The 12,240-nt window shown below is 40.5% G+C and overlaps 1 protein-coding gene across 1 annotated transcript in view; it reads left to right on the top strand.

The window, feature by feature from the left end:
• The window catches only part of fkbp9 (FKBP prolyl isomerase 9), a 47,464-nt gene extending 36,242 nt beyond the window's left edge, over positions 1-11,222 (top strand). Inside the window, exons 8-10 of the mRNA XM_062047288.1 lie at positions 161-306; positions 5,263-5,426; positions 7,480-11,222. Coding sequence (XP_061903272.1) covers positions 161-306; positions 5,263-5,426; positions 7,480-7,659 — 490 coding nt within the window. The 3' untranslated portion in view covers positions 7,660-11,222. The remainder of the gene's footprint in view (positions 1-160; positions 307-5,262; positions 5,427-7,479) is intronic.
• The last annotated feature ends 1,018 nt before the right edge of the window (positions 11,223-12,240 follow it).

Here is a 12,240-nt window from a genome sequence, read left to right as displayed (position 1 = left end):
TTAGGGTACTGCAGGTGTGTTGGGACCACTCTTGTGTGTGCAACGTTTGAGGAGTGGAAGAGTTTTTTTAAGGCTGCAAGTGTACCTAATGATGTGGATGAGGCATGTACACTGTATGCTATATTCAACATGTGTGTGTGTGTGTGTGTGTGTGTTCCAGCTACAACTACGAAAAGACCTACAACATTGTCCTGGGGACCAACCACGTGGTCCCCGGCATGGAGGAGGGGCTAATCGGAATGTGCGTGGGCGAGCGGAGGCACCTGGTTATCCCTCCTCACCTGGGCTACGGAGAGCGAGGCGTCAGTAAGTCCTTCACACACCGGAAGGAAGATTTTTACTTGGCGTACATCAAAGATACTTCACTTGTTGGGCCATGGGGCTTTAGCATCTAACATAGAGAAACCATTGCTAAGTTTTCCTGTTTTTTTACGGAATATCTATGTCGGAAATACCTTCCAAAACATGTTCAAAATGGTCAAATCTTCTTGGCCTGCACTGTATATGACCTAATCCGAACAACCTTCCCTAGTCATGGTGCAGGGAAAAAAATAAATAATCAACCAGCTCAAAAAGTCAACACACGACCTGCTCACTGAACTTTGTGGATATTATAAGAAACTACCAACCACCATTTAAATCCATTGCAAGGCATGATGGGAAAAATGCAAAAGAGCTCTCTGCCACACTTATCCATGTTTTGGTGCATTTTAGCTGCTTGATATTTCTGATTGATAACAAAACTTTAATGAGGTCGTCAGGAAGGTAAACAAGGTAAGAGTTGAACCTTCACATGCTCTTAATACACAATTTTAATAGTTATATATGCAGTATATTATCATATATGTACACATAGAGATGTATAGGCTATATATATTGTCAGGTTTAAGCACCGAACTATATTAAACAGAACAAGAAGCAAGGAATCAGGCAGAGACAGATTTCAATTTTGCGCTAGTCAAAGATCCTTTGTGATGTTTTGAGGCGTTTAATGCAAATGTGCTTGTCATAGATCCTTTATGTGATGTTTTGAGGCATTTACTACAAATGTGCTAGTCAAAGATCCTTTGTGTGATGTTTTGAGACATTTACTGCAGATGCACTAATCAAAAGGTCTTTTATGTGATGTTTTGAGGATTTACTGCAAATGCGCTAGTCAAAGATCCTTTACTGCGTGGGACAGGAGCGCTATGCTGTTTATAAGGTTATATTGCAAAAATGTCGGTCAAAGATCTTTTATGTGACGGCAGCATTTTGATGTATGTGATGTTTTGAGGCATTTACTGCAAATGCGCTAGTCAAAGATCCTTTATGTGATGTTTTGAGGCATTTACTGCAAATGCGCTAGTCAAAGATCATTTATGTGATGTTTTGAGGCATTTAATGCAAATGTGCTAGTCATAGATCCTTTATGTGATGTTTTGAGGCATTTAATGCAAACGTGCTAGTCATAGATCCTTTATGTGATGTTTTGAGGCATTTACTACAAATGTGCTAGTCAAAGATCCTTTATGTGATGTTTTGAGGCATTTACTGCAAATGCGCTAGTCAAAGATCCTTTATGTGATGTTTTGAGGCATTTACTGCAAATGCGCTAGTCAAAGATCCTATATGTGATGTTTTGAGGCATTTACTGCAAATGCGCTAGTCAAAGATCCTATATGTGATGTTTTGAGGCATTTACTGCAAATGCGCTAGTCAAATATCCTATATGTGATGTTTTGAGGCATTTACTGCAGATGCACTAGTCAAAGATCCTTAATGTGATGTTTTGAGGCATTTACTGCAAATGCGCTAGTCAAAGATCCTATATGTGATGTTTTGAGGCATTTACTGCAAATGCGCTAGTCAAAGATCCTTTATGTGATGTTTTGAGGCATTTACTGCAAATGCGCTAGTCAAAGATCCTTTATGTGATGTTTTGAGGCATTTACTGCAAATGCGCTAGTCAAAGATCCTATATGTGATGTTTTGAGGCATTTACTGCAAATGCGCTAGTCAAAGATCCTATATGTGATGTTTTGAGGCATTTACTGCAAATGCGCTAGTCAAATATCCTATATGTGATGTTTTGAGGCATTTACTGCAGATGCACTAGTCAAAGATCCTTAATGTGATGTTTTGAGGCATTTACTGCAAATGCGCTAGTCAAAGATCCTATATGTGATGTTTTGAGGCATTTACTACAAATGTGCTAGTCAAAGATCCTTTGTGTGATGTTTTGAGGCATTTACTACAAATGTGCTAGTCAAAGATCCTTTATGTGATGTTTTGAGGCATTTACTGCAAATGCGCTAGTCAAAGATCCTATATGTGATGTTTTGAGGCATTTACTGCAAATGCGCTAGTCAAAGATCCTATATGTGATGTTTTGAGGCATTTACTGCAAATGCGCTAGTCAAATATCCTTTTTGTGATGTTTTGAGGCATTTACTGCAGATGCACTAGTCAAAGATCCTTAATGTGATGTTTTGAGGCATTTACTGCAAATGCGCTAGTCAAAGATCCTATATGTGATGTTTTGAGGCATTTACTACAAATGTGCTAGTCAAAGATCCTTTGTGTGATGTTTTGAGGCACTTGCTGCAAATGCGCTAGTCAAAGATCCTTTATGTGATGTTTTGAGGTATTTACTGCAAATGCGCTAGTCAAAGATCCTTTACTGTGTGGCACAGGAGCGCTATGCTGTTTATAAGGTTTTTTTGCAAAAATGTCGGTCAAAGATCTTTTATGTGACGGCAGCATTTTGATGTATGTGATGTTTTGAGGCATTTACTGCAAATGCGCTAGTCAAAGATCCTTTATGTGATGTTTTGAGGCATTTAATGCAAAGTGCTAGTCATAGATCCTTTATGCGATGTTTTGAGGCATTTACTAATGTGCTAGTCAAAGATCCTTTGTGTGATGTTTTGAGGCACTTGCTGCAAATGCGCTAGTCAAAGATCCTTTATGTGATGTTTTGAGGCATTTACTTCAAATGCGCTAGTCAAAGATCCTTTATGTGATGTTTTGAGGCATTTACTTCAAATGCGCTAGTCAAAGATCCTTTATGTGATGTTTTGAGGCATTTAATGCAAAGTGCTAGTTATAGATCCTTTATGCGATGTTTTGAGGCATTTACTAATGTGCTAGTCAAAGATCCTTTGTGTGATGTTTTGAGGCACTTGCTGCAAATGCGCTAGTCAAAGATCCTTTATGTGATGTTTTGAGGCATTTACTGCAAATGCGCTAGTCAAAGATCCTTTACTGCGTGGGACAGGAGCGCTATGCTGTTTATAAGGTTATATTGCAAAAATGTCGGTCAAAGATCTTTTATGTGACGGCAGCATTTTGATGTATGTGATGTTTTGAGGCATTTACTGCAAATGCGCTAGTCAAAGATCCTTTATGTGATGTTTTGAGGCATTTACTACAAATGTGCTAGTCAAAGATCCTTTATGTGATGTTTTGAGGCATTTACTGCAAATGCGCTAGTCAAAGATCCTTTATGTGATGTTTTGAGGCATTTACTGCAAATGCGCTAGTCAAAGATCCTATATGTGATGTTTTGAGGCATTTACTGCAAATGCGCTAGTCAAAGATACTATATGTGATGTTTTGAGGCATTTACTGCAGATGCACTAGTCAAAGATCCTTAATGTGATGTTTTGAGGCATTTACTGCAAATGCGCTAGTCAAAGATCCTATATGTGATGTTTTGAGGCATTTACTACAAATGTGCTAGTCAAAGATCCTTTGTGTGATGTTTTGAGGCACTTGCTGCAAATGCGCTAGTCAAAGATCCTTTATGTGATGTTTTGAGGTATTTACTGCAAATGCGCTAGTCAAAGATCCTTTACTGTGTGGGACAGGAGCGCTATGCTGTTTATAAGGTTTTTTTGCAAAAATGTCGGTCAAAGATCTTTTATGTGACGGCAGCATTTTGATGTATGTGATGTTTTGAGGCATTTACTGCAGATGCGCTAGTCAAAGATCCTTTATGGGATGTTTTGAGGCATTTAATGCAAACGTGCTAGTCATAGATCCTTTATGCGATGTTTTGAGGCATTTACTAATGTGCTAGTCAAAGATCCTTTGTGTGATGTTTTGAGGCACTTGCTGCAAATGCGCTAGTCAAAGATCCTTTATGTGATGTTTTGAGGCATTTACTTCAAATGCGCTAGTCAAAGATCCTTTACTGCGTGGGACAGGAGCGCTATGCTGTTTATAAGGTTATATTGCAAAAATGTCGGTCAAAGATCTTTTATGTGACGGCAGCATTTTGATGTATGTGATGTTTTGAGGCATTTACTGCAAATGCGCTAGTCAAAGATCCTTTATGTGATGTTTTGAGGCATTTAATGCAAACGTGCTAGTCATAGATCCTTTATGCGATGTTTTGAGGCATTTACTAATGTGCTAGTCAAAGATCCTTTGTGTGATGTTTTGAGGCACTTGCTGCAAATGCGCTAGTCAAAGATCCTTTATGTGATGTTTTGAGGCATTTACTTCAAATGCGCTAGTCAAAGATCCTTTATGTGATGTTTTGAGGCATTTACTTCAAATGCGCTAGTCAAAGATCCTTTATGTGATGTTTTGAGGCATTTACTTCAAATGCGCTAGTCAAAGATCCTTTATGTGATGTTTTGAGGCATTTAATGCAAAGTGCTAGTCATAGATCCTTTATGCGATGTTTTGAGGCATTTACTAATGTGCTAGTCAAAGATCCTTTGTGTGATGTTTTGAGGCACTTGCTGCAAATGCGCTAGTCAAAGATCCTTTATGTGATGTTTTGAGGCATTTACTGCAAATGCGCTAGTCAAAGATCCTTTACTGCGTGGGACAGGAGCGCTATGCTGTTTATAAGGTTATATTGCAAAAATGTCGGTCAAAGATCTTTTATGTGACGGCAGCATTTTGATGTATGTGATGTTTTGAGGCATTTACTGCAAACGCGCTAGTCAAAGATCCTTTATGTGATGTTTTGAGGCGTTTAATGCAAACGTGCTAGTCAAAGATCCTTTATGTGATGTTTTGAGGCATTTACTACAAATGTGCTAGTCAAAGATCCTTTATGTGATGTTTTGAGGCATTTACTACAAATGTGCTAGTCAAAGATCCTATATGTGATGTTTTGAGGCATTTACTGCAAATGCGCTAGTCAAAGATCCTATATGTGATGTTTTGAGGCATTTTTACGATTTGGGATATTTTTGAATCCATTAAGAATTGTTACAAATAAGAAAAATGCATTTCTATCATGTGTTATATCTTTGCGTGCAGCCGACGAGGTGCCGGGCAGCGCCGTGCTGGTGTTCGATGTGGAGCTGGTGGACATGGAGGAGGGACTCCCCGAGGGCTACATGTTCATCTGGAACGACGACGTGTCCGTGGACCTCTTCACGGAGATGGACAAGGACAAGAACGAGCAGGTGGAGCCTTCTGAGGTACGTAGAACCTGGGTCACGTCTCCTATTTGTCCATCCTTGTTGGACAAAAAGTCATATAACTGGTACTTGACATGTGCTGACTGTTAGCATGCTAACCTTTTTAGCAAATTTTGCAACAGTTTACCCCAGAGTCATATAACTAGGTACTTGACATATGCTGACTGTTAGCATGCTAACCTTTTTAGCCAATTTTGCAACCGTTTACCCCAGAGTCATATAACTAGGTACTTCACATATGCTGACTGTTAGCATGCTAACTTTTTTTAGCCAATTTTGCAACTGTTTACCCCAGAGTCATATAACTAGGCACTTGACATATGCTGACTGTTAGCATGCTAACCTTTTTAGCAAATTTTGCAACAGTTTACCCCAGTGTCATATAACTAGGTACTTGACATATGTTAACTGTTAGCATGCTAATTTTTTTAGCCAATTTTGAAACAGTTTACCCCAGAGTCATATAACTAGGTACTTGACGTATGCTAACTGTTAGCTTGCTAACTTTTTTTAGCCAATTTTGCAACAATTCACCCCAGAGTCATATAATGAGGTACTTGACATATGCTAACTGTTAGCATGCTAACCTTTTTAGCCAATTTTGCAACAGTTTACCCCAGAGTCATATAACTAGGTACTTGACATATGCTGACTGTTAGCATGCTAACTATTTTAGCAAATTTTGCAACCGTTTACCCCAGAGTCATATAATTAGGTACTTGACATATGCTGACTGTTAGCATGCTAACTATTTTAGCAAATTTTGCAACCGTTTACCCCAGAGTCATATAATTAGGCACTTGACATATGCTGACTGTTAGCATGCTAACCTTTTTAGCAAATTTTGCAACAGTTTACCCCAGTGTCATATAACTAGGTACTTGACATATGTTAACTGTTAGCATGCTAAAATTTTTTAGCCAATTTTGAAACAGTTTACCCCAGAGTCATATAACTAGGTACTTGACGTATGCTAACTGTTAGCTTGCGAACTTTTTTTAGCCAATTTTGCAACAATTCACCCCAGAGTCATATAATGAGGTACTTGACATATGCTAACTGTTAGCATGCTAACCTTTTTAGCCAATTTTGCAACAGTTTACCCCAGAGTCATATAACTAGGTACTTGACATATGCTGACTGTTAGCATGCTAACTATTTTAGCCAATTTTGCAACTGTTTACCCCAGAGTCATATAACTAGGTACTTGACATATGCTGACTGTTAGCATGCTAACTATTTTAGCCAATTTTGCAACCGTTTACCCCAGAGTCATATAACTAGGCACTTGACATATGCTGACTGTTAGCATGCTAACTTTTTTTTGCCAATTTTGCAACTCTTTACCCCACAGTCATATAACTAGGTACTTGACATGTGCTGACGGTTAGCATGCTAACCTTTTTAGCCAATTTTGCAACGGTTTACCCCAGAGTCATATAACTAGGTACTTGACATATGCTGACTGTTAGCATGCTAAGTTGTAAAGCCAATTTTTCAACCGTTTATTCCAGACTCATATAACTAGGCACTTGACATATGCTGGCTGTTAGCATGCTAACTTTTTTTAGCCAATTTTGCAACGGTTTACCCCAGAGTCATATAACGAGGTACTTGACATATGCTAACTGTTAGCATGCTAACCTTTTTAGCCAATTTTGCAACAGTTTACCCCAGAGTCATATAACTAGGTACTTGACATGTGCTGACTGTTAGCATGCTAACTTTTTTAGCCAATTTTGCAACCGTTTACCCCAGAGTCATATAACTAGGTACTTGACATATGCTGACTGTTAGCATGCTAAATTTTTTAGCCAGTTTTACCGCCGTACACCTCAGTCCTAAAACTTGTTTTGTGACATGTGCTAGCTGTTAGCATGCTAACATTAGCATGCTCGCTTTTTAGCCAATTTTTCAGCCGTGCACCTCAGAGTCCTACAAGCTGGTACGCGACATATGCTAACTGTTAGCATGCACATTTTCCGGCCTATTTTCTCCGAGTCTTATTACACATGCTGACTGTTTGTTGATTCAGCATTTTTGTCTCCGGCAGTTCACGGATTACATCATGCGTCAGGTGAGCGAGGGCAAAGGTCGCCTGGCGCCCGGCTTCGACCCTTACCGCATCATCGACAACATGTTCAACAATCAGGACCGCGACAGCGACGGCAAGATCACGGCGGCCGAGTTCCGGCTCAAAGCGGACGAAGAGGTCGCCCACGACGAGCTATGACGAGGTTTCGGGGGACCCGGGTCGGCACCCATAGGGCGGGGAGGGGCGAGGGTAGCTTTTTATTTTTTTTTCTTGTGTGCCAATAGAGATTTATTGTCTGCTACTTTGAAGACTGAAGCTCGGTTGAGTCTAATTAGCGGTCCTTCTTTTCATGTCTACTAAAGTTCCTATTGGCCCACAAAGTGCAGGTGACATAAACCACTGCTGGGCCAGCTGCGTCCTGGTGAGGACAAAACAACGCACACTAACTTACTCCGGTCCTCTTTCATACTCCATAGTCCACTCTGCTGCCCTCAGTCTCCTCTTGGATAAAATGTCTCTTCATGATGCATTCAATGCGGCGTGGTTTTCCTAGTTTCCTGAATATTGTTTAAGGAACAGCACATGCTAATGTTAGCTTTACGCCACAGTCTCCACTCTGCTGCCCTCAGTCTCCTCTTGGATAAAATGTCTCTTCATGATGCGTTCAATGCGGCGTGGTTTTCCTAGTTTCCTGAATATTGTTTAAGGAACAGCACATGCTAATGTTAGCTTTACACCACAGTCTCCACTCTGCTGCCCTCAGTCTCCTCTTGGATAAAATGTCTCTTCATGCTAAGACCGATGCGTTCAGCGCGGCATGGCTTCCTTATTTTCTTGAGTCTTGTTTGAGGAAACACACGCTAATGTTAGCTTTACGCCACAGTCTCCACTCTGCTGCCCTCAGTCTCCTCTTGGATAAAATGTCTCTTCATGATGCGTTCAATGCGGCGTGGTTTTCCTAGTTTCCTGAATATTGTTTAAGGAACAGCACATGCTAATGCTAGCTTTACACCACAGTCTCCACTCTGCTGCCCTCAGTCTCCTCTTGGATAAAATGTCTCTTCATGCAGAGAATGATGCGTTCAGCGCGGCATGGCTTTCCTAGTTTCCTGAGTCTTGTTTGAGGACACGCACATGCTAATGTTAGCTGTACACCACAGTCTCCACTCTGCTGCCCTCAGTCTCCTCTTGGATAAAATGTCTCTTCATGCCGAGAATGATGCGTTAAATGCGGCGTGGTTTTCCTAGTTTCCTGAATATTGTTTAAGGAACAGCACGTGCTAATGTTAGCTTTACACCACAGTCTCCACTCTGCTGCCCTCAGTCTCCTCTTGGATAAAATGTATCTTCATGCTAAGACCGATGCGTTCAGCGCGGCATGGCTTCCTTATTTTCTTGAGTCTTGTTTGAGGAAACACACACGCTAATGTTAGCTTTACGCCACAGTCTCCACTCTGCTGCCCTCAGTCTCCTCTTGGATGAAATGTCTCTTCATGCCGAGAATGATGCGTTCAATGGTTTTCCTAGTTTCCTGAATATTGTTTAAGGAAAAGCACATGCTAATGTTAGCTTTACGCCACAGTTTCCACTCTGCTGCCCTCAGTCTCCTCTTGGATAAAATGTCTCTTCACGCTGAGACCGATGCGTTCAATGCGGTGTGGTTTTCCTAGTTTCCTGAGTCTTGTTTGAGGAACTGCAGATGCTAATGTTAGCGTTACTCCACAGTCTCCACTCTGCTGCCCTCAGTCTCCTCTTGGATAAAATGTCTCTTCACGCTGAGACCGATGCGTTCAGTGCGGCGTGGTTTTCCTAGTTTCCTGAATATTGTTTAAGGAAAAGCACATGCTAATGTTAGCTTTACGCCACAGTTTCCACTCTGCTGCCCTCAGTCTCCTCTTGGGTAAAATATGCCCCCGCATGCCGAGAATGATGCGTTCGATCGGGCGTGGTTTTCCTAGTTTCCTGAATATTGTTTAAGGAACTGCAGATGCTAATGTTAGCCTTACACCGCAGTTACCACTCTGCTGCCCTCAGGCTCCTCTTGGTTAAAATGTGCCCCCGCATGCCGAGAATGATACGTTAAATGCGGCATGGTTTTCCTAGTTTCCTGAATATTTTTTTAAGCAAAAGCAAATGCTAATGTTAGCTTTACGCTGCAGTTTCCACTCTGCTGCCCTCAGTCTCCTCTTGGGTAAAATATACCCCTGCATGCCGAGAATGATGCGTTCAATGCGGTCTGGTTTTCCTAGTTTCCTGAGTATTGTTTGAGGAACTGCAGATGCTAATGTTAGCTTTACGCCACAGTCTCCCCTCTGCTGCCCTCAGTCTCCTCTTGGATAAAATGTCTCTTCATGCCGAGAATGATGCGTTAAATGCGGCGTGGTTTTCCTAGTTTCCTGAGTCTTGTTTGAGGAAATGCAGATGCTAATGTTAGCGTTACTCCACAGTCTCCACTCTGCTGCCCTCAGTCTCTTTTTGGATAAAATGTCTCTTCACACTGAGGCCGATGCGTTCAGTGCGGCGTGGTTTTCCTAGTTTTCTGAATATTGTTTGAGGAATCACACACGCTAATGTTAGCTTTACTCCACAGTCTCCACTCTGCTGCCCTCAGTCTCCTCTTGGATAAAATGTCTCTTCATACCGAGACCGATGCGTTCAGTGCGGCGTGGTTTTCCTACTTTCCTGCGATACTGCGCAGTGGACACACCTTAACTCCGTTTAAGTGCCTTTCCTGGAAATGCCGTCACCCTGAATGCATCATTTAACGATAGAAATCCAACGCTCACCCTGTTGCTGTTTTGGTCCACACGTGCAGGGGTCTATCAACGAATTCTGGGCCCTCCTTTTTGGTTGAAACCAGCTCTTTAAAACACGTGTAGACACCTTAATTAGGTTTTGAGAGAAAAACATTTATTTTTAAGAAAGCAATATTTTCCCCCAAAATATATCAAAGTGTAATATTTGATGTAAAACCATTAAAACCTTGAATAGGTCAATAATTCATAGCAACATTGATTTTGATTCATTATTTTTTGAGCAATGAAAGGTTACATTTTTTTTTTTAAACAGCCTGCATGGCAGCTTTGTGTTATTCGTGAACATTGCAACTTTTTTCTCGTTACATTTCACTCGTTTGCTCTTTTATTCCACTTTGTGTTTTTTTTTAGATAGTATTAGTAGAATTTGCCACAGGCCGCTGAAAAAGGAGGTCCTCGGGCCACAGTTTGAACACCCCTGTTTTAGGCGTTTTTAAATTTGATTCATGCAACCTTATTATTACATATCGTTGTTAACATTTATGAGGTCGTTTTTTTTTATACCTGACATATTGCAGTGAAATCTCGGAGGCCCCTGCACACGTGGCCCGGCTTTTCAAAGTTCATCAGGTTTTGAAGATCCGTTTTTTCAAAACCTGGTCTTCATGTCTGCTTATGTCGCGCGGGTAAATGCGAGTACCAAAGTTGAGGAGGCTTAATATGTTCACATTTTGCATCCTGGGAGTCCGAGTGAGCAGATCAAGTGTTTCCTTCTTTTCAGGGTGGATTCAAATGCAAACAAAAAAGTCGGATTTTTGCCTTTTCAAGCAGCAGACAGAACATGTGCACCAGAGAGCGACTTTTACGAAATGACTTCCGTAGGTATTGTTTTTTGTAACATTTCTTTTCAGGGTTTATCTCAACCCAAACAAAGTAAATAACGTGTTTTGTCCGAACATGAACAAACTCTTATTTTGTATTAAAACTGGAAAAACAAAAAAACAATTGTGTTCATCTCCATCTTGTATTTCAGTTTCTGCCTCTTCTTGACAAGAGTACATAGTGTATAAGTAAGTGCTGAACATAATAATAATGACTCTTTAAAAAAGCAGAGGCGTTGTTATACCTCAATGTGACGATTCAGCAAAAAACAATAACTTACTAAAACAATCGTACACAAAATGTGAAGAATGTACTACTAATACAATAAAATAAATACAATAAACTCTTCATCTGCTATTGTTTGGTCAATTCACATACATGGGTGACAACTGTAACACAGACCAGTGAAAAATGCCTTCAAAATAAAAGCATTGTTGGTTTAGTCCAGGGGTCGGCAACCCGCGGCTCTAGAGCCGCATGCGGCTCTTTAGCGCCGCCCTAGTGGCTCTCGGGAGCTTTTTCAAAAATGTATGAAAAATGGAAAAAGATGATGGGGAAAAAAAAACATTTTTTGTTTTAGTATGGTTACTGTAGGAGGACAAACATGACACAAACCACCCTAATTGTTACAAATCACACTGTTTATATTAAACAGGCTTCACTGATTCAAGTATTTGGCGAGCGCCGTTTTGTCCTACTAATTTTGGCGGTCCTTAAACTCACCTTAGTTTGTTTACATGTGTAACTTTCTCCGACTTTCTAGGACGTGTTTTATGCCACTTCTTTTTCTGTCTCATTTTGTCCACCAATCCTTTAACGTTGTTCGTGAAGGCACAAAGGTGAGTTTTGTTGATGTTATTGACTTGTGTGGAGTGCTAATCAGACATAATTTGGTCACTGCATGACTGCAAGCTAATCGATGCTAACATGCTATTTAGGCTAGCTATATGTACATATTGCATCATTATGCCTCATTTGTAGCTATATTTGAGGTCATTTAGCTTCCTTTAAGTCCTCTTAATTCAATTTATATCTCATGACACACTATCTGTATGTAATATGGCTTCTAATTTGTTGCGGCTCCAGACAGATTTGTTTTTGTATTTTTGGTCCAATATGGCTCTTTCAACATTTTGGGTTG

This window comes from Entelurus aequoreus, linkage group LG05 (genome assembly GCF_033978785.1).
Source record: "Entelurus aequoreus isolate RoL-2023_Sb linkage group LG05, RoL_Eaeq_v1.1, whole genome shotgun sequence".
Taxonomy (NCBI): Eukaryota; Metazoa; Chordata; class Actinopteri; order Syngnathiformes; family Syngnathidae; genus Entelurus; species Entelurus aequoreus.
Note: the sequence above shows the minus strand (reverse complement) of the source record. Positions and strands in the feature narration are given on the sequence as shown.